This window comes from Delphinapterus leucas, chromosome 9 (assembly GCF_059928025.1).
Source record: "Delphinapterus leucas isolate spDelLeu-1000000601 "Yukka" chromosome 9, BTC_Dleu_Yukka2, whole genome shotgun sequence".
NCBI lineage: Eukaryota > Metazoa > Chordata > Mammalia > Artiodactyla > Monodontidae > Delphinapterus > Delphinapterus leucas.
Window position 1 is genome coordinate 41,596,841 of NC_143137.1, and position 23,827 is coordinate 41,620,667.

The 23,827-nt window shown below is 35.4% G+C and overlaps 1 protein-coding gene across 3 annotated transcripts in view; it reads right to left on the minus strand.

Annotated features, from left to right (window-relative positions):
- Nucleotides 1–23,827, minus strand: part of SEPTIN7 (septin 7) — a 102,582-nt gene that overhangs the window by 56,156 nt on the left and 22,599 nt on the right. The window contains exons 1-2 of one of the 3 annotated variants that reach the window (XM_022583461.2): nt 10,597–12,353; nt 8,942–9,044 (exon numbers count right to left, since the gene is read on the minus strand). In XM_022583461.2, coding sequence (XP_022439169.1) covers nt 8,942–8,951 — 10 coding nt within the window. In that variant the 5' untranslated portion in view covers nt 8,952–9,044; nt 10,597–12,353. Of the gene's footprint in view, nt 1–8,941; nt 9,045–9,805; nt 10,349–10,596; nt 12,354–23,827 lie in introns of those variants that run through there. The other 2 variants (XM_089917534.1, XM_089917535.1) reach the window with 2 other exon arrangements.

Here is a 23,827-nt window from a genome sequence, read left to right on the forward strand (position 1 = left end):
CTTAAATGCACATGCCTTTTGACCGAGCAATTTTACTTTTAGAAATGTACATTATACAAGCTTTTATACGTGTGCCTAAAACTTCAAGGAAATTAAGCATTGTTTAATTGTCCATCAACAGTAGACTGTATAAATCATGATAATCACACAGTACTGAATACCCCATACTCTGAAGAATGAGTTACTTTATGTACAGACATGAATAAAAGTATAATATATTAAATGATAGGGAAAAAAACATTCACAGAATAGTATTTACAGCACAGTACCATTTATATAAAAAAGAAATCTACATGGGAATGACTAGTGTATATAAAATTATAGAAAAATGCCAGAAAACTTTTAACAACTTAATAATGCTTGTTACTAGAGAAGGGACTGGAACTGAAGGAGGGAGAAAAAGGGACTTCACCTTACTAAATGTCTTTAGAATTTACATCTTTTAGAAAATAAAAATGTTTATATTTATAAAATTTTCTTTTTTGGGGGGAATAAACATGTGAGACATTTGAGAACACAGTAGAAGGGTAAGGTTGACAACATAATGATTCTAACAGGTACTAGCCTCAAAATAAATAAAAAGAAATGTTGGGGCTTCCCTGGTGGCACAGTAGTTGAGAATCTGCCTGCCAATGCAGGGGACACGGGTTCGAGCCCTGGTCTGGGAAGATCCCACATGCCACGGAGCAACTAGGCCCGTGAGCCACAACTACTGAGCCTGCGCATCTGGAGCCTGTGCTTCACAACAAGAGAGGCCGCGATAGTGAGAGGCCCGCGCACCGCGATGAAGAGTGGCCCCCGCTTGCCGCAACTAGAGAAAGCCCTCACACAGAAATGAAGACCCAGCACAGCCAAAAATAAATGAATAAATTAATTAATTAAAAAAAAAAAGAAATGTTGACTGCAGGGAAGTTATGCGGACATTAAATTATTAATTCCTACCTATCTTTAGTAGAGTGATATTTACTTCCAAACCAAAATGTCAGATATCCTATAATCATAATACAAAATATAGTAGCTTTGTCCTAATACTCTCAAAGTGACATAACTACAATAGATTCTTGCTCATTGGCTTTAGTAAACGGAAAGCAATAGCGTTGCTAATGCAAAATAACTGAGAGTTAAATTAATCCCATCAGCTCCAACTCTATCTACTTAAAGAATCTGTGGAAACAACCTCAATCAAGTTATTTATCATTATTATTTAAGAATAACAAAATTCAGAATCACACATCCTAGCTTAAGAAAACAAAATTATTCAATAAATATAAACAGAATACCTATCTGTAACATTTTCTATTTCTTTATAATTAACATAATATTTTAAGATCTGTTAAATGATCCAAATTAATGACACATTTATTTTACTTTGAAATGAACTATAAACGTTCTGCAACAAAGTCATTATCATTCCCTTATTTTACTGACTTTAAAAAGGAAATAACTGGAATTAAATTTTTTTCTGTCCTCATTAAAACAAAATATTGTTAACACAATTTAAGATGTTAAATACTTTATGAAAATTATAAAATAAGAGTAATTAACTAGAGTCTAACATTATACCTGTAGTTTAACATTATCAGCAGGTTAAAATAACCCATTTCCTCTTTATCTTTGAAGTCTAGCCCATGAAACCCATGCCATCATCATTCAAGAGTATTACACTTCAAGCCTAAGAATGAAACAGTCATGAAATGCTTGTTCATAAGGTTTTGAAAAAAGTTAGATCACTATTTATAATAAAGTCACGTTCCTTTAGGTCTTGGGATTATAAGGGCTCTGAGAAGTCCTACAATTAAAGATACTGCTTATCTTTTTTTTTTTTTTTTTTTTTGCTTATCTTTGTTTTACCCAGCACCTCCTCAATTCTATAGCCTTAGATCATTTCCACCAACCCCTTGAAATATTTATTAATATCTGACACATGAAACACACTGAGACATTATACCATATAATTCTTTGGTAAATTATTTTTCCTTAACCATATATAGTTATAGCAACTGATATAAATAATACTGTATTACTGTATTAGTTAAGTAGAAAATTCATAGGCAGCTTAAACCTTGAGGATTTTTCCTTTGTATATTGCACATAAACACTTAACCACAGACGCTCCTCTGCAGTTCTATCATTAGCAGCTTGGGAAAACCCATTTCATTACACAAATTGTGTAATGAACACATACAATGTGTTCTAAATCATCCTGCTAAATTATGTAGAGTTTCAGAACATTAGAACTGGAATAATCCTTAGAGGTACCAGAACAGCAGTGTTCTAACTCCTAGTCCTCAATTCTGCTCTTCATGTAAATCTGCTTCTAAACGAATTCTCTTGATATTCTCTACTGGACTCTCCCACTGGGCAGTGGCTTTCCAACTTACTTTACCACAGTTTACAGTTAAAAGCAAACAAAAAAACCCCAAACACACATTTTTCATCAAAACTCCGTATACACAAATATATAGGTATACTTATCTGTACTGTATAAATGTATGTGTACAAATTTACAACTTTCATGAAAACAACAGTCTTGCTAAGCAAAATGCAGTCTATTTTCTAATCATTTCTATTTTTCATTCTTTTAAATGATTCACTAAATTGATTTAATGATCCAGCTTGGAAAAAAAAAAACCTGCCAAGGAGCAAAAAGGTTTAATTCAGATGAATAATCTCATCCCAACATCCTATAGCTTTTCCATTCCAACAGCTATCCTCTGATGGACTATTACAATTGATAAAAAGCAAAGACATAAATTCATTTTATTATTTATTGAACAGCTGCTAAATGCTAGAACTGGGGACATTTTGCCATCAAAAAGTGTAATTTTGTTGAGAAACAAGCTATAGTTACAATTAAACAAAAAATACAGTAGGAATACATAAAGAACACCTAAGTACAGTTTGAAGGAAATCAAGGATGGCTTCACAGAGCAAGCAAGCAGCATTTTACTGAGACATCCGTAGGAACTAATCAAGCAAACCAATGAGCACTTAAGTAATGCTAAAATGTGGAACAGTTCTTTTAAAAAGATAAAATCTTCAACCTCTCGTTTACAATTTGAATGAACAGGAAAGAAAATACAGAAGGATAAATAAGCTTAGAAGTAAGAAATAAAATAATTAGTATTAGAGAAGTAAAAGGCATCTAGTAAGAGCTAATAGGTAACTGAATATAGATTTAACTGGATAAAAAACTATTAAAATAAATAAAGGCGTCTACACAGACTGCTTCACAGGAATCAAGGTTTTTCACTTCTCTTAGAAAAATGAAACTAGGGCCTCCCTGGTGGCTCAGTGGTTAAGAATCCGCCTGCCAATGCAGGGGACATGGGTTCGAGCCCTGGTCCGGGAAGATCCCACATGCCGCCGAGCAACTGAGCCTGGGCGCCACAACTACTGAGCCTGCGCTCTATAGCCTGCAAGCCACAACTACTGAGCCCACGTGCTGCAACTACTGAAGCCCGGGCACCTAGAGCCCGTGCTCCACAACAAGAGAAGCCACCGCAATGAGAAGCCCACGCACTGCAACGAAGAGTAGCCCCTGCTCGCCACAACTAGAGAAAGCCCACGCGCAGCAAGAAAGAACCAACACAGCCTAAAATAATTTTAAAAAATGTTTTAATTAAAAATTAAAAAAATAATAATCAGAGATGTCACATAAATAACTTCAGCAAAATACTTAAACATCATGTCTTTATTGAAATGTACATAATAGCAAGTACAAAAATCAATTCTGTTAACAAGAATGCAAGCTACCCAGCTAAACCTTATTTATAATGAGAAAAGAACAAGTTTTTTCCCCCTAAATTCTCTCTGCTTTGGCTAAATTACTTCTTTGAAATAAAATTCATATAACATAAATTTCACCATTTTAAATTGTACAATTCAGTGGTTTTTCTATATTTATAATGTTGTGCAATCATCAGTGGTTAAATTACTTTTATTACTAAAACTAAAATAAAAATACAGAGCTCAGGGAAGAAAATTTTAAAATATTACTCAAAGTATTTCAAGTATCCAACATATCTTAACTGCAGGCTTAAACATAATTCCATTAAATGCCCAACAGCTTAGATACAAAATGGCCAATATTACTTTCAATTTCTTCAACTAACTCTGGATGTTATTATCAATACATCACTTCAAACACCAACAAAAAGGTGGGAGAAAATTATCTCTGACTGTCATTGTATATCCTATCACTGACTAAATACCTCCTAAACTTTTACTAATAAGTCATACACAAAAACACATTATGATAGGGCTTCCCTGGTGGCGCAGTGGTTGAGAGTACGCCTGCCAATGCAGGGGACACGGGTTCGTGTCCCGGTCTGGGAAGATCCCACATGCCACGGAGCAGCTGGGCCCATGAGCCATGGCCACTGAGCCTGCGTGTCCGGAGCCTGTGCTCCGCAATGGGAGAGGCCACAAGAGTGAGAGGCCAGCGTACCGTAAAAAAACAAACAAACAAAAAAAAACCATTATGATAAACTTTGAATCCCAAAAATGCCTAAACCACCATATTCTAAGCTCCCTTCCACCTAAAAAAAAACAGAAATGCCAGTGCCACTAAAAACATTTGATATATGTCGAATACATTATGACAATAAAGAAAACCTCTGCTACAAAAATTTAGCAAAGCTTAATATTATAAAAATGATTGAACTGTGAATTTTATCTTCAAAGAACCCAAAATAATAGACTTAATGCCACTTGTTTTTCAAAATATTTTCTGGTCAGATAAAGCAATCTACAATCTTTCTGAGTTCTACCTCTTTGAAAGATTCTAGTAAAATCAAGATTTTAGAATTAACATTTTATTCTCAGAGCAAAAATTAAGAAGCACACAAACGATTTTCAAATTCCAAGCCCGAATAGGTTTGACACTTGCTGAATTAGAGACCTAACTGTCTTCATTATTTGATATGTCTGACACTGGGTTTTAAAGTAAATTTTCAAATAAAGAGTCAAAATCAAGAATTCCAATCTTTTTATCCTGGAGGCAATGAAGGTCTTCAAAATTTAGGCTAGCCTACCCTTCCAGCCTTATTTCCGACTATTATAAAGTTACCATTTCAGGGTCAGATCCTAAAATCAACATGCAGTGCAAATTAATATTGAACTGCCCCCAAATATATCATCCATAATGCACAATTACATATAAACTGACAACTTGTTTTTCTTCCTGCACTAAAGCAGATACCTGTTTCTTTGATCACATAAGAAGTAACTAGTTTATATTAAGGCACCTAGACTAACTCAGCAAGGTGAGATGCTCATGATATAAAAGTATGTGGAAGCTGAAAATGACTGGGGAAACAGAGAATTCGCCTCTTCCACCATGCCTACCCTAGCACAGGCACTCATTCCAGTAGAATGGCAGAAAAAATTGCTTGCACTATTTTACTCTAAAATTCTCATTCATTTCCTCTTTCTCTCTGTCTGTCCCTCTGTCTCTTTTAATTTTTTTAGGGAAAACAATATCTAGTTGGAATCATACAATTTCAAGGCATACTGGACGCACTCTACTGAACTCTGCACTATATCCAGTATTCCCAAATAAGCCTCTGCATAGTGCCTAAGAACACACCAGACTGAGAAACAGACCAGGTTTGGTTCTGGCATCTGCTAGCAGTGTGACCATGGGAAAGTAACCTAACATCTCCATGCTTCAGTTTCTTCATCTCTAAAAAGGAGATAACAATAATATAATACTTACATCATAGGGTTATTGTTAAGGACTGTATGAGTTACATAATAAAGTATCAGTATTTTATGTACTTGAAATATTCCCTGGCACATAATAAGTTATGCAGGGTTTGGTTATTGTTTTCCCAACTGGACTGCCCGCTCAATGTCTATCCCAATTCTATTCTTCAAAAATCTGCCCTAATACCTCCTTCTCAAGTAAGGCAATAGTAATTCCAACCAGGGAACCAGGGAAAAGCTCTCCTATACCTTTACACATCTATGGCTCTTAATTTTTGTATGACTCTACTAACTTATATTTACTTACTAAAAATGTTACTTATCTTTTTATGTATACTTTACATTGTCATAAAAATTATTAGCTCCTTTAGGGAAGAAAATATGGGAAAACAAATTATGCCTCTTTTATACAAAAAAGTCACTCAAGTAAATACTAAATATTGCTTATGGAGCAAGGTTACTGGATGAAGGTTTCCCAACAAAGGACAAAGAGATAAAATCAACTGTTAAATACAGATTCTCAGTCTGTATCATTGTATAAGTCTCAAACCAAGAATTGTTATAAGAACCAAAGCTGCTCTGAGCATAAATCTCAAAAATGAGGACTTAGCTCATAAGGAATAGCTTGCAGTCTCTAAGTCAAGAATATTAAAGTATGGAAAGTCTTAGCTTTCTGTGATTTACAAACAACATTGTTAGATTTGGCCTAAAGTCTGAAAAACAATGTATTAAATATTTACTTAAAAGATGACTTTTTAAAGAATATTTACTTATATTTATTTTGGCTGCACCGGGTCCTAGTTGCAGCATGCAGGATCTTTTTAGTTGCAGCATGCGGACTTCTTAGCTGTGGCATGCGAAGTCTTAGTTGCGACATGCGTGGGGGATATAGTTCCCCGACGAGGGATTGAACCTGGACCCCCTGCATTGGGAGGGTGGAGTCTTACCCACTGGACCACCAGGGAAGTTCCAAAAGGTGACTTTTATGTGTTATACACTGCAACTATGTAGATGAAAAGATTTAGACCCTGCACTCAACAAGTCTATACAAAGATAGCTAATTAAACAGTAATGTTCAAGGTATACTGGGGATAACAATAACAATATTAACACCCATTCTCCTTTATCCGCAGTTGAAGTCTTACCAAAGAAGAGAAAAACAAAAGCTGTAGTTGACAAAAGGACTGACCAGAAAAACAAGTTACATTCAGAGATTGTGTATTTACTCTAAAAATCAAGATCAGCTGGTTATTAACTATTTCATCTGGACAAATGTCACAGAAATTTCAAACCAAATATCTGGCCTGGACCACCAGATATTACTCTACTAAGTATATATTCAAGAAGTTATTCTTTTGTTGTTGTTTTCTTTTTCTTTTTCTTTTTTTTTTGCGGTACGCAGGCCTCTCTCTGTTGTGGCCTCTCCCGTTGCAGAGCAACAGGCTTCGGATGCGCAGGCTCAGCGGCCATGGCTCACGGGCCCAGCCACTCCGCAGCATGTGGGATCTTCCCGGACCGGGGCACGAACCCGTGTCCCCTGCATCGGCAGGCGGACTCTCAACCACTGCGCCACCAGGGAAGCCCCAAGAAGTTATTCTTTAAATTTTAATATTAAAATTTTTTTGGAAATTGCTATGGTTCTCCTAATGCACCTAGGAAGTTTTTGACAAATTAAAAAAATGATCTTATATTTGTCTACGGTGTGTCATTTAAGATCACTAACATTACATAGTAAAGGTAAGATGTAGTATTTCTTCACATATAATGATTATGTTACCAATCTATGGAAGAAAAGGTATGTCCTGCATATTTTATCCACCTATTTAGACCCACACCTCTGGTCTACACCAGCAGTTTGCAAGCTAGGTATACTATGCTTCTTACTCAACCAGAGACAGACAAGTTAACCAACTCTACCAAGTATCAAGTTTGCAGACTTAGTACCACCATGTTTTAACTATGAACTATTACAATGCAGATATTTCCAAACAGCCACAAACCTACCCCCAAGTAAAATACTCTGGTCAGTTGATAAAATATTCTTCCCTTCAATGAAGGGGTATTTCATACCTAATTCAATTAATCTAATTCAACACCAAAATAAAAATACCGGGAGTTGAATGTAATTAGCAAATTTAATGCACAGTACATAAAGGTCCAGCATCAACTCAATTTTCTCTGTCATGGATATAGTCAATCCACTATTCTGCCTTTTACCTTCATAAAACAAATAGAGAAATACCACAAAATCGCATCAAACTGAGGAGCTAGGTTATAAAGTCAGCCTATATGAGGTGAAAATATTATAGTCATTTAAGATAAGATAACTAATCTTATACATGGCAAAGTGTTTTTGCATATATAATGATTATGTTACCAACCTACAGTCAAAGTAACCCTTGACAATCTCTTAAAATGGACTACAGGCAGGGAAAGGTGCTCACAGGACAAAACACACTCATAAGAAAAATGAGAATGAACTAAAGAACAAGGAGAGTCATCATATTTCACTAATTCCAGGGCTTATACTTAATGAATGAATTCCCAGGGTAATCATTTGCATGATTATGATCCTCTACCCCATCCTTCTTTTTCAAATTCAGAGAACATATGTTTAAGTTAACTCATGTGATATGGCTTCACTACAGTATATGAGCCAGAGAATAAAATTATCCTGGGGCTTTCCTGGTGGCGCAGTGGTTGAGAGTCCGCCTGCCGATGCAGGGGACACGGGTTCTTGCCCCGGTCCGGGAAGATCCCACATGCCACGGAGCGGCTAGGCCCATGAGCCACGGCCGCTGAGCCTGCGCGTCCGGAGCCTGTGCTCCGCAACGGGAGAGGCCACAACAGTGAGAGGCCCGCGTACCGTCAAAAAAAAAAAAAAAAAAAAAAAATCCTGGAGTAGTAAGTAACCACCAGATGCTATTTCCTTTTGTAGCACCATCGATTGAAGAGAACTTCTCCAGCGTTCTATTCAACCACTACACCCCCCACCCCTCTTCTCAACTTTTACTGAGTTTCCAAAACTGTGCCATCTACAAGAAAGAGGCAAGAAAATACTGAAATCCCATTACGCCATCAAGTTAAATTTTTAAATGTATTTGCATAACAAAAGAAAATACAACACATGATCCCTGCAGTTATTTGGGCTATTGTTTTCTCAAATCATTCAGAGTTCATTAATAGTTGGAAACATATCAAAACTCAATTTTAGTGAGAAATCATATCTTACCCACAACCATAAGTGTGAATTCAAACCCTCTCTTCACTGATTTTCTGTATACTTGATTTGGGAGATTTGCAAATCCCACATAGCCTTCAAGGTTCTTCTGTTGCTGAGAAAAGCAAAAGGAGTCCGGTTATTCATATATCAATAAATCACTTCTGTCACACATTTCAAATTCCCTTCATTAACCTATTTTTAGAAAACTATATAAACTAATATTATTCATGGTGAATCAAACTGATTTTACAGTGTTACCAATAAAAGTATTAGTTAATTGCAGAAATGGACAAAATGAATTGAGCACAAGTTGACTGACAATAGACAGTTATAAAAATCCAAAGGAATAAAATAAAAATTAAAGAAACCTGCCTCAGAGCAAAGATTTCAATTTATAGTAACTTACTAATAATAAGATTCTAACCAATCAACTAAAAAAAAAGGAAGGATTTTTCACAAAAAATTCAAATCCCCTTAAAATTATACTAAGGACTCTTTTAATCTTCCCCTTTGCTCATACTAATTACCAGAGGCAGGAGTTTCTTGAAATTTATCTTCTTATTCATGAAATAAAATCAAAACGTGGAGTTTAAAATTTTTCATGAACTCTTAAAAGCTCTCATGATCAATGTCAGTCAGTAACATTATCTTTCAAGCTGTTATACTAGGTCCAATTATGTCACTTCAAGATTTTTACATGAGCCTGCTGCCTCTATCATCAGGGACATCAGATTTATCCAGGTTTTAAAGTAAATTTCAATTCAGTTTTCTGTGTGGTTTTTGATTCTTTGATGATCTCAATAAGTTTCATGAGTAATTCAAAGAACTCTACTTCTAAATTGTCACAGTAAATCAGTCTGATTTTCAACTTACCCATTGGTGAGAAACACTGTCCACAGTTCAGACCATCTGAGTGAGTAGAGTCTTACTGATAAATTTACTTAGGGGTAGGTCTTATTCATTCATTAAAATATAATGGCAAGGGGCTTCCCTGGTGGCGCAGTGGTTGAGAGTCCACCTGCCGATGCAGGGGACACGGGTTCGTGCCCTGGTCCGGGAAGATCCCACATGCCGCGGAGCGGCTGGGCCCATGAGCCACGGCCGCTAAGCCTGCGCGTCCGGAGCCTGTGCTCCGCAACAGGAGAGGCCACAACAGTGAGAGGCCCGCGTACGGCAAAAATATATATATATATGTATATATATATATAAAATGGCAAAATATTCCTAAGAGGTATACATTTTTCTTAAAGATTTTTGCCACATTTAAATTCTCATCCGAAAAAACTCATATGGGATCAAAGTACTAATTCAATACATTTGGATTTAACAAAGAACAGCAATCTGCATTTCTTACTAGCATCACATATGTAACTAAATATTCCATCCATAATATTTTTACCTTTTTTAAAATTCATATAAACTGATCTTTAAGACAAATATTGAGAAGATAAGTAAGCCGATTAAACTGAAAGGCTAATTTTAAATATACTAGTTAGGATACTGATCAGAATATTTTAAAGTCAAATATTTGAAAGCCTACTACATGCAGAGCTAAGAATATGCATTAAATTTAAGACTTCCTTGGTTCATATTTCATCCAACTATAACTGAAATTTAACTTAGACCAGAAAAAAGCCTCTCTATAAATTATGTAGCATACTCACAGCTACTTTGTAAAGAACACATTTCCATCATTTCAGTGTTCCAGATTCCAACAGACAGATCCACAGAGGAACAGTAAACGAGGAATTCCAAGAATCATACACGGCACATTCAGTCGAACAGGAGAGAGAAATCCATTGGAACATAGTAAAGGATAGAGGGAAAAAAATGAAAGTTACTTACATGTAACGCAACAAATTAGAGGTAAATTACAAATGAATTGAAGGCAGACTTTTTTCTACTCACGTCAAGGTAATATTTTTTGTCGGATATAAGGCCCAATGAATTTTAATCCATTTCAGCAGCTCTCCTGATCAAACACAGAATCAGAGGCCTCCTATCTATCTTTTTATAAAGAACAATTACTATGCCCTGTACCTGAAGTCTTACAAGAAACGGTGAAAAAAGTGTAAAGTATGATGTTTCAAGAAGATATACAGGGACCAAATTTAAATCCCAAGAAGAAAAAAATGTAAATTTCATACAGTTTTGCTCTGTCAGTCACTGGATTAAGACAGCCCACTTCAGATAAATGCCAATGTTTTAGTTAAAATCTTTATACAGTGCTATATTTCAAGTAATTAAAGTTAAGAACTGGAAGAAATGCAAACCTGTAGATACAGGAAAGGGAAGGAAGCTAAAGATGGCAAGCAGTAACAAATGGAAAGACGAAGTAAATGTGACCTGTAATAACTTAAGGGCAAATAATATAGCAAAGAGAAGAAAACAGACTATCCTTGGACAAAATGTCTTTAAAAAGGGTATGTCTTTATTCTATATTGAAGAAATCTATGAGTTATATCACAACCTAGAACAGATAATGATTATTCAAATGTCACCTTCAAAGAGAGGACTGCCCTGATCACCCTTATCTAAAATTACAACTCATCTCAGCATTTTGCTGCTTTATGTTTTTCTCTTTAGCACTTACCACCATTTAACATACATTTTACAAATCTTGTTTATTGTGATATCCACCCACCCGACCTCCAACTAAAATGTAAACTCCATCAAGGTACAGATTAAATGAACTACGTTAAGTTGTGGCATCAAAAAGAGGAAGCCATCTGGGAGAGCTGAAGAAGTTTCAGAGAAAATATTTTAGGTTACATGTTCAAGGAACCCACCATACAAAAAGGTGTAAGAAAAACACCTCCATCTACCCCTGTGTCTTATTTATTGCTTTATACTCAACTCCTAGAACAGTCTTAGGCACAACTAGGAGACTGAATTAAGAAAAGGGAGAAGAGCATTCTAGGGCTAAGGAATGGGCCCTAAAGTGGGGATGAACTTGGTACTTTCAGGAACAAAAAGAAGGTACATGAACTACAATGAGGTGAAGTAGTGGACCAGGGGATAAGTGATAAAAAATGAGGTCAGGGAGGCAGGCAGGGGCCAGATCATGTTGTACCCAGCCAAAGTAAGAAATCTGGATGTTATTTTAGGCATGATGGGAAGCCACTGGAGGGTTTTACAAAGGCAAGTGACCTGACCTGATTTGTGTTTTAAAGATAGTTCTTACTGCTAAGAGAAGAAATGGAAATAAGAAAACTAGTAAGGAGCCTACTGCAATAGTCCAAGAAAGAAAGGGTATACTGAATTTAGATGGTATGCATGCAAAGAGAGATGAAGATTCAGAATATGTTTTGAAAGAAGAATTGTCAGTACATTGCTGGTGGGTTAGATGTGACTGGCAAAAGAAAAACAGACAAAAGATGAAGAGACAAAAGATAACTCCTAAGTACTTGGCTTGAACAACTCAATGGCTAGTGATATCTCCAGGGAAACAGGATACAAAGGGGAGGAAAAGAGTGGGCTGTGAGGGCCAAAATCACCAAAATCAAAAATAGCTTTTAACGTGTTAAGTGGAGGTGTCTGTTACATATTCAAGAAGAGATGGCCGGTAGGCAGTTAAACATATGAATTCAGAAATTCCTGGGTTGGTTGGTGCTGAAAATATAGATTTAGGAAACATAAGCATATAGATAGTATTGGGAGAGGATCAGATTCCCAAAGAGAGATTATAGATAAAAGGGGGTCTAGACAGTGTCCTGGAGCACTCCAACATTGAGATGTTAGGCAGAGAAAGAATGAGAAAGATTGATCAGTCAGTGAGGAGAAAGGAAAACTAGGACTGGCTCAAGGTCACTCACTTGTGTTAAATGCTACTGAAAAGTCAAATGAAATACCAGAGATGTGAACATAAAATTTGGAAATAAGAAGATTACTGGTAGTTTTGCACAAAAGCAGTCTCAGTAACAGTGAGGAAGAAGAGTGACTAGGTTGAGAGTAGATAATTCTCTGTACATAACTACTATAACATTTTAAATAATTTCATGTTTTAAATTAAATTATTTTAAAATTAAACATGTTACTTGCCAGTTTCCCAACACAACTTATTTCCCAGGAGAGAATCATGTCATATTCATCTCTACATTCCTAACAGAGTGCTGATACACAGGAGTTATTAAAAAAGATAAAGGACAAAAATATACTTTCAGGAAAGTTTCTTCTGAGGAAGAAACTGTGTCTCAACACAAAAGACAGACTTAGGAAATACACCAATAATATAACACTGGCTGACTAAAACACACAGACTTTTCACATATCATAAGAATCTTTCCTTACCCCAAATTCTAAAATCAACCACAGTCTATAATTCAGAAGACCTAAACTGATTCTTTTTCTGCACAAATATAATGTTCACAGTGCCAGTGTGAAATACAACCTCTGGATAAAGAAATATTACTTATAGACCTGAGTGATATAACTGTGACGTTTATAAGCATGCGAATGTAGATAAAAGTATATTCACCCAAAATATCTCGAGGTCTTAAGAGTATTACTTGATTTCAAACATCAGTTACATAAGAAGAAACAGTTATCAAATCATCTTTTCTAAAAGCATATGTTTACAAAATCTTTTGGTTACTATCTAAAAGATATGCCAAAATCCACATTTAAGAAAATCAAGCTACAGGGACTTCCCTGGTGGCGCAGTGGTTGAGAGTCCGCCTGCCGGTGCAGGGCATGCGGGTTCATGCCCCGGTCTGGGAGGATCCCACATGCTGCGGAGCGGCTGGGCTTGTGAGCCGTGGCCGCTGAGCCTGCGGGTCCGGAGCCTGTGCTCCGCAATGGGAGAGGCCACAACAGTGAGAGGCCCGCGTACGACAACAACAAAAAAAAAGAAAATCAAGCTACAATTCCACTGCTTGCTATTTCACTGCCTGTGGAAAAATCAACTTAAATACAATATCCAGTAATTTCAGTGTTTAACTTATTTGAACTTTCTTCTAGAAATCAATTATATTCAAAGAACAAGATGCCTCAAAAAGGTTTCAATTGACAGATTATTGGAACCCTTGAGATTTGTTTATATTCTCTTGCCATTTGTTCTTATTCCAAAGAATAAAGTTATCAAAATCTTGGCATGTGAAAATCCATTGTCATTTTAAAGGTTTGAATATTAGTATCTATAAATATTAATATTTATAAATTAATATATATTTTCCAAAGGAGAAAAGTAACAACTTGTTTTGAAAACTGCTAAATATGCTTTTCAGTAACAATAACGAAATTGAGTTGTGACAGGTTGGAAGTGACAAAAGTCGGAATTTGAGGAAAATTAAAACATATTTTTGGTAGGATCTACTATAAACCTTCAGCTCTCCCCATCTTTACAAAAAGAGATATTCAGCCCCAAATTACATAAATATGACCAGGATTCTATTTCTCCCCTTAGTAACTACAATTAAAACAAACAAACAAACAAAAGAACAGACTGCAAAGATCCAAGGAAGGGTTACATCAGTAACTTAAAATTTCAAAGGTAACATATGATCTTTCCTAAATAATTTCAAGTTCAAGCTGTACCACTTTGGATTTTAAAACACAAACAAACTGTATGCTGTTTCACATACTGACAAATACAATTAACTTTCTTTCTCCTAAAGTTTACGTAATTCTAAATACAAAAAACTACTCACTACAAAAGAAAAAAGATACATAAATTTACTTGTCTACTCATTATTACTAACAAAAGCCTTACATCATACACATAGATGAAACTGTCTAGCACTCAGTCAAATTCCTCCCATTTCTTACATAACTCAAGGGGAAAATTAAAGAGCTTCACTATTTAAATGCCTTAAGTATTTTAAATATAACTGGTGTAAAAATACCTAGATTCTAGATTTAATATAACAAGAACACTAAGATGTTACAAGATAACATAAGCTTGTCCTAAATGTTAACTTTGATGTTCCCTCCCCAATTTTCTCTAAAGATCATATCTTAGTTTTGCATGCCCCCAGCTCCTCCCTTTTTACTGAGATGAACAATTGTGTACAAATGAAACCAACTTTTACTTTCTTAATCTTATTCTGGATTCTTGGTTAATCTACTTAAAAGGTTTTAATATTTAATTGTATGAACACATGTAAGAATGAGATAACTTAAAAGTTTAAATACATTTTTTTCTTTGCTCTGAACTTGGAATTTAAATCTCTACTCACGGAATTACTGGCCACACTCATTCAATCAACACAGTTACTGGACCCTTACAATGTGTGTATTAGTAATTAGGGATGTAAAAGCTAATAAAAACAAGGTCCCTGCTTATAAAACTAAGAATCTGAGGTCAGGTAAGTTAGAAGACAATTATATTAACACAGTGATAAATACTATAATGGAGGCAAGCACAGAAAGATGGCTATGAGAACGAAAAAAAGGGTGTTTTCTCCTATCCTGGGGCCAAATCCTTCAGATCCTGAAGGACTAGTAGGCCTCAGTCTGATGAGAAATGTGGGTAGGTACTAGAGAATATGAGCAGGCTAACTGGTAACTGTAAAGGTCCAAAAGCAAGAGGAGAGAGCAGAGTTCTTTATGGTAACTACAAATAGCTCAATACAACTCATTATCAGGGTCCAGAAGATACAGGGTAGGAAAGTTAAGCAAAAGCCAGATTATAAAGGACTTTGTTGGCCACACTAAAGAACTCAGAATAGACTTCATCTTGAAAACTTATGAACAGCATTAAAGGATTTGAAGCAGAAAATTGCACAATCACATTAATTCACATGCCAAGTCACATTCATATTTTAGAAAATTACCACTAACAGTAATATTGAGGATGAACTGCAGGAGATAATGGTAGCAATCCCAAGATCTGTTGCAGTAGCCCAGGGAAGACAGAAGCAGTGGGGATGAAGAGAAATTAAGTTAGAATGCTACTGTCCGTAACAGTAGCCACTAGCTACATGTGGCTATTGAGCACTTGAAATTTAGCTAGTCTGAATTGATATATACTCTAAGTATAAAATAGAAACCAGGTTTTGAAGACCGATTATGAAAAAAAGAATAAAGCATGTCAATTTTTATACTGATTACAGGTTGAAATAAAATTTTAGCTATACTGGGCTACATAAAATCTGATACTAAAGTTAAACTCACGTGTTCCTTTTTACTTTTTAAATGTAGCTACTAGAAAAGTTTAAATTACATATGTGGCTTGCATTAACTTCTAATGGACAGTGCTGGGTAAGATATTACATGAACTGACAAGTCTCTGTAACTTGTGGGGGGAGTGGTAAGACTCAAATTTATGAATTTAGGTTGAGCAACTGGATTAATGGTTGTTCCAATCATTAAAAGCAAAATTCATTTGAGTTTAAGGTGCTAAATTGGCTTTAGGGAGACAAATATCTAGTAGGCAGCTACATATATAAAAGTTAGAAGTTCTAGAAATGTCTAGGTTAGGCAGATATTAACATTTTAAGTCAACAACATTTAAACGATATGAAGGCCATGGGTATGGATCCAATTACAGTATACAAAGTAGGAAGCAGGTCAGAACCAACAGCAACATCCCACTACCACCACCACTATCACCTACACAAACCTAGGAAAAGGGGAGAGAGAAGAATGAGGAAAGTAGTTCTTAGAAGCAGTTCAAGGAGGTCAACTGTAGTGGCCTCCTTCAAGAAGTGGTCAACTGTACCAAATGCTCTGGAGTGGTCAATACAGAGACATAGAAGAATCTATATATCATTATCAGGGGCCACTGTCAGAGCAGTGGAAAGATAGGGGAAAGATAGATGAAGGCAGATTGGAATTAAATAAGCAGTGAATAACTAACTGCAGACAGTGAAGGTAAACAATTCTTTCTGTATGCTTATCTGTGAATAGAAGAGCAATAAGGCAGAAGCTAGAGGACAATAAAGGGTTATGCAAGTTTTAGGAATTAAAAAAAAAAGATAGCTGCATGTTTAAATGTTAATAAACGCTGCGAGTTTGGTGTTAGTAGGTGCAAATTATTACATATAGAACGGATAAACAACAAGGTCCTACTGTATAGCACAGGGAACTATATTCAATATCCTGGGATAAACCACAATGGAAAAGAATATAAAAAAGAATATGTGTATAACTGAGTCACTATGCTGTACAGCAGAAATCAACACAACACTGTAAATCAACTATACTCCAATAAATAAGTTTTTAAAAAATGCTTTAAAAAGTAAAAAATAAGTTTAAAAAAAAAAAAGAAAAGATTACCTAGACAGGGACTTCCCTGGTGGCACAGTGGTTAAGAATCTGCCTGCCAATGCAGGGGACACGGGTTCAGTCTCTGGTCTGAGAGGATCCCACATGCCGCGGAGCAACTAAGCCCGCACACTGCAACTACTGAGCCCGTGTGATGCAACTACTGAAGCCCACGCACCTAGAGCCCGTGCTCCACAAGAAGAGAAGCCACTGCAATGAGAAGCCTGTGCACCTCAATGAAGAGTAGCCCCCGCTCGCTGCAACTATAGATAGCTCACACACAGCAACAAAGACCCAATGCAGCCAAATTAATTAATTTAAAAAAAAAAAAAAAAAAAAGATTACCTACCCAAGCAGCTGAAGAAAGGAAGGTAAACCAGGATACAGATAACATTCTGGAATGATGGACAGGATTTTCTCTGAACTCCAGAAAAAAAAATCACCTGCTAATCCTAAAAGAGGAGGGATGGACCAGGGAATTTTAAGAGAGAAAGATTTGAATCAGCAACCACCAAAACAAAAAGAAGGGCTAGGAATACACAACAGGCAGCCAAGGAACTCTGTCCACTAGTTTAGGCTGAAGATCTGTGTGAATGTATCCCTGAAGCCACGAGATCTTTTACTCCAATAGCAATCTGAAACTTGAATGTAAGCCAATAAGCTGTTATTTGAAGCTGTTATTTTGCAGAAAGGGTACACAAAACTACAAGGGATCAAGGGAGCTGACAAGTATGGTTGAAGTGATTTAGTGAACAAAATGGAGAGAGTCAAGGATCCAAGGTATGAAGTAAGGAAATGAGATAGCTAAGAATATGAAATTGTGAATAGAATGAGCCATACAATTAAGATTTCAGAGGTGGAACAGAAGTTCCAGATGATGACCACATGGAGCCATTAAAATGATGGCTCAACCATAATCTAGATACTGTGAAGCTAAATTATTGAACAAGTTTTACACATGGGCACTAAAAACGCCCCAGAATGGTAAGATAGCTTGGGGTAGAAAGAAAAACTGAGTGTTTGGTGACATCTTTGACAAATAAGGAGAAAACAGGGATGTGGTAACCAACAAATTTAAGAAGGGTGAGAAAATACTGTTGTTAAATAGCATAAGCTTTAAAGAAGCGGGGCTTTTTTTAAAGGAAGAATGGTCTAGAGTCTAGACAAGGACTATCTGATAGAAATGTAAGGTGAATGACATATGTAATTATAAATATTCTAGTAGACACATTATGGAAGTAAGAGTAAAAAGGTGAAATTAACTTTAATATCATTTTATTTCACCCAATGTATATACAATATTATCATTTCAATATGCAATCAATATAAAAAGTTATTATGACTCATTTTACATTATTCATTACTCTATTTTCTTTTCCTTTGTAATAATCTTTGAAATATAGCATGACTTATTTAGGACTAGCCACATTTCAAGTGCTCAACAGCCACATGTGGTTAGCGGCTACCCTACTAGATATAGAAATAGAAATTTCATAGATAGAGGACATAATACATTACCAAAAGATCTACTAGAGAGCACAAAACTAAATGAATAGTAGTACCCAGTAGTAAGTGAGGATGTGGGAAAACAGGCACTTTCGTACATGACTGGTAGAATATAAACTGAAACCACTTCCCTGAAGATCAATTTGGCCATGTGCATCAAAAACTTAAGTTTTCATGCTCTCACACTCAACAAATCCCACTTTCATGAATTTATAATCTTACAAATATATAAGATTTAGATAAAAGAACATTCAACAAAACACTTTTAACGATAATGAAAAATCATAAAAACCAAAGTTTCAAAAACAAGTGAAACAAATAATACATTATGGTACTCTCATGTGTTAAAACACCATGCAGCCATTAAAATTAAAGTTTTAGAACAACAGAAATGACAGATAACAACATACTGAATGGAAAAACTATTATTAGACAGTTGGCACAGTAATATTTACCTTTAAACATTCTCTTATGTATACACTGGAAAACAAAAGGATATAGACTAGTGACGTTAATGAAATTAGCAGAAGACTTCAGAAAATTCTCTCCTTCCTTAAAATCAAGAGAAAATTTCTTCCAACTCTGGAAATTAACAAAAGGCTTGCAGCAATCCAAAGAGCGCTTATTCAAGAAAAAGGGCTGAATCTCAGTAAAAACTGCAGCATTTGTTGCATTTTAACTCGCCTATTCTTATTTCCCTCATCAGCTCTACAGTAGCCTTGAAAACCCACAGCAGGCAATCATGGCAAAAAATTAGCACCCTGTCAGCAACTGGAATAGGCAGAATAGGCTCCTTCAGAGCCCCATTCCCAAAGAACATTATGTGACCTGTTTGATGATTCCTTGCAAGACCCCACAAATAACCACTAGGATAACCAGAGACTTCAGTAACAACACATGACAAAGAAAATAGACTTTACAGAATTAGTTCCCCAAAAGTCACTAAACAAACAAACAACAAACAGCAATAATAAATAAACCCTGAGGGGTGGAGGAGAAAGGGGAGAGGGAGAACCTGACCACTGGTGTCACGCTGTATCGTTTAAAATGTCCAGTTTTCAACAAAAAATTATCAGACACGCAAAAAAACCCCAAGAAAGCATAACCCATATTCAGGCGGGAAAGAAGCAATCAATAGAAACTAACCCTGAGAAAACTCAGATATTAGACAGAGTTTAAATCTGCTATTTAAAATATGTTCAAATAACTAAAGGAAATCATGTCTAAAAAACTAAAAGTATAAGAACTACATTCACCAAATAGAGAAAATTAATAAAGAGATGGAAATTATTAAAAAGAACCAAATAAAAATTCTCAAGTTGAAAAGTAGAATAACTGAAATGAAACTTCACTAGAGAGAGAGGATCAAAAACAGATGTGAGCTAGCAGAAGAATTAGCAAACTTGAAGATAGGTCAAATAACATTTACCAGTCTAAGGAACAGAAACAAAAAAAGAGTGAAAAAAACCTGAACAGCGCCAGAGACTGTGGAACAAAATCAAGCATACCAACCTACACATAACGGGAGTCCCTGAAGTAGTGGAAAGGAGGAGGGAGGGAGAGAGGGAAAGAGACAGGGGGAGAAAGGGAGTAAGAGGCAAAAAGTATGTTTGAAGAAACAACGGCAGACAATATCCCAAATCTGAAGAAAAATATGTTTACACATTAAAAGCTCAGCAACTCCAAACAGGAAAAAAGCAAAGAGATCCACACCTAGACACATCAAAATCAAACTGCCAAAAAACAGAGACAAAAAATCAGGAAAGCAGCAAGAGAGACTTTAAATGACCATATACAGGGGACTCTTAAAATGAATAATGACTAACATGTCATCAGAAACCACAGAGGCCAGAAAGTAGATGGATGACATATTCAAGATGTTAAAACAAAAAGACTGTCAACCAAGAATTCAGTATCTACCAAAGGTATCTTTCAAAAATGAAGGTGAACTTAAGACATTCTCTGATAAGCAAAAACTGAGAGAATTCCTCACAATCAGATATGTCCTACAAGAAACACTACTATAAAAGACAGTACAAATATAATTTTTATTTGCAACTCTCTTCTACCTGATTTAAAGGAACACTTCATGAAGCAATAATTATTAAACTGTGTTCTTGGGTTTATAAAGTAGAAAGAAGAGCACAAAGGAGGGAAGAGAAAATGAAAGTACACAGGAGCAAAATTACTGTATTCTATTAAACTAAGTTGGTAATAACCCAAATTACAATGTTATCAGTTGTTAATTGTAATCACCAGGGCAATAAATAGATAAATAACCTAATTAAATATTGGGCACAGCACTTTAACTGACATTCCCTCAAAGAAGATATACAAATTGACAATAGGCACATGAAAAGATGTTTAACATCATTAGCCATTAGGGAAATGCAAATTAGAACCACAATGATACCACCTCACTCCTACTACTATAGTTTAAAGGGACAGACAATAACAAATGTGGACATGGATGTGGAGAAATTGAAACCTTCACACATTGCTGGTGGGAATGTAAAATGCTACAGCTGCTTTGGCAAACAGTTTGGTAGTTCCTCAGAAAGTTAAACATAGTTACCCTATGATCCAGCAATTCCATCCCAAGGTATAGATCCAAGAGAATTGAAAACATAAGTCCACATAAAAACTGGTACTTAAATGTTCTTGGCAGCATTACTCACAACAGCCAAAAAACAGAAATAACCCACATGTCCATCAACTGATGAATGGATAAACAAAATTATGTGGTATTATCTATGCAACAGAATATCATTCAGTAATAAAAAGGTACAAAGTACTGATGCATGCTATCAATACAATATAGATGAACCTTGAAAACATCATGCTAAGTGAAAGAAGCTAGTTGCAAAAAAATACTGAATGATTTCATTTATATGAAATGCCCAGAATAGGAAACTCCATAGAGATGGAAAGTAGATTAGTGGCTGCCTAGACCTGGGAATAGGAGAGAATTGGAGTAATTGTTAATAAGTACAGGGTTTCTTTTTGGCCTGATGAAAATGGCCTCAAATTAGATAGTGATGATGATGGTTGCACAACTCTGTGAATATACTAAAAATGACAGAACTGAATTTTATGGCATGTGAATTGTATCTCAATAAAGCTGTTATAGAATCAAGTATGTAGTGTCTATAATACACTACCTTTCATATATAATTTTTATATCTCCTTTCCTACATGTATCTTCTCATTTGTGTAAAAAGATAGGAATAAACTAAAAACTAAGCAAGAAATTATTAAGATTGGTTACCCATATGGATGGGTGGTTAAATGGCAGAAAAAGAAAATGAGAATAGGGTAAAAGAGATGAGAGGTGGAAGGGATATTTCCGGACATACTGTTTTACAGAATTGACTATTAACACCACAATAATGTTTCACATATTCCAATGAAAAAAATAACCAAAATCAGCCAGGATGTGACAAGAGCTCAAAATGGACTAAAAACAGTAACAAAACTAACTGTATTTCAAATGAGTAACATAACACCAATGAACAAGGTGGGTAAGAAAAGAACATAACTCTGGAAAACAGTACGCTGACTGAATAGTATAAGACTAAAGACAAAAAGAAGTGTATGCAATACTACACTCTAGTAAGTAAATATATTTATAACAGCAATTCTGAAACTACACTTATGTGTATACCAGAACTGAACAAATAAGTAAATAAATTGTAGATGAGAGTCAGGTTTTCCACTGTTGCAGAAAGGAGTTACAAATAAGAAAAGAGAAAGGCTAGACTGAATCTTGTGTTAGTAGATTAGAATTGGTGTATTAGTATGAATTCATGGTTTTTAATATACATAAACATATATATTATGTTAACATATATACTATATTATCTATACATATGCATAGATATGTATAGAAATACAGATGTGTGAATGTACACAAAAATATAACTTCCTAGATCTATGTTCAAAACACCTAGAAGCAAAAACACCCCAGGAGTAATGAGCACTTTTAGTGCAGAGACCCTGGCTTCTAAATACTATTCTGAAATAAAAGGAACCTGAACTCCTTGGAAAATGGTCAATTCCAGGGCTTAAGGAAGAAAAATAAAAGACGAATCAGAAAATATGTGCTCCAAAAAAAAATTATGAGGCATGTTGAAAGATGAATAGGAGCTAATGGGAAAGAGCTCCCAATGGTCAAATTCAGGACAATTGGAGCAAAAAGCAATGATAAAATTAATATTCATGTGTCCTAATATTAATAAATAATTGAATGAATGAATGCATGAGATAGAACAATTCTTCCTTACAAAAGAATTCCCATTAAAAAATGTAGCATTGGGAATCCCTGGCAGTCCAGTGGTTAGGACTTGGCACTTTCACTACCATGTCCTGGGTTCAATCCCTCATCTGGGAACTAAGATCCTGCAAGCCACAAGGAGTGGCCAAAAAAAAAAAAAAAAATTGGAAACAGAAAATCACTACTAAGGCAAACAGCACAGTAATAATTGTGACAGACAAGAATTATTAACAGATAGTAGATAAAGGTATGATGAGAAATAAGTTATTTGCATAGTTCAACAAAGGACTAGTATCTAAAATAAACAACTCAATTAGACAACAAGCACAACTTAAAAATGGACCAAAGATTTCAAAAGACCACCAAAGACATAAAGATGGCAACAAGCACATGATAAGATCAACATCAGTCGTTAGGAAAATGCAAATTATGATCACAATGAGGTATCTCTACAATTCCACTAGAATGGCTAAAATTAGTAAGAGTGGCCATCCCAGGTGTTGGTGAATACGTGAACCAACCAGAATTTTTATACACTGTTGATGGGAACATAAATGTTAACATCTATGTGGGAAAATGTTTTGGCAATTTCTTAAAAAGTTAAATGTACACTTACCTATAACTTAGCCTAAGTATTTACCCAAGAGAAATGTAATCATACGCCACCAACATTAAAGTTTTTAAAAGTTTACAAAGAAAAAAGTCAGAGAAAATACATCCAAATGTTAACACTGGTTGTATTTTGCTTACTGGATTTGGAGGTAAGTCACTTTTATACTATTTCCTATTTTCCAAGTTATTATTAAGGAACCTGAAGCATTTCCATCCAAAAAATAAAAAGTCACATAAAAAGAAAATGAAGTCATATTCACAAGTCACTATAGGTTTTCTTTTTGATAAATCAGATGTTT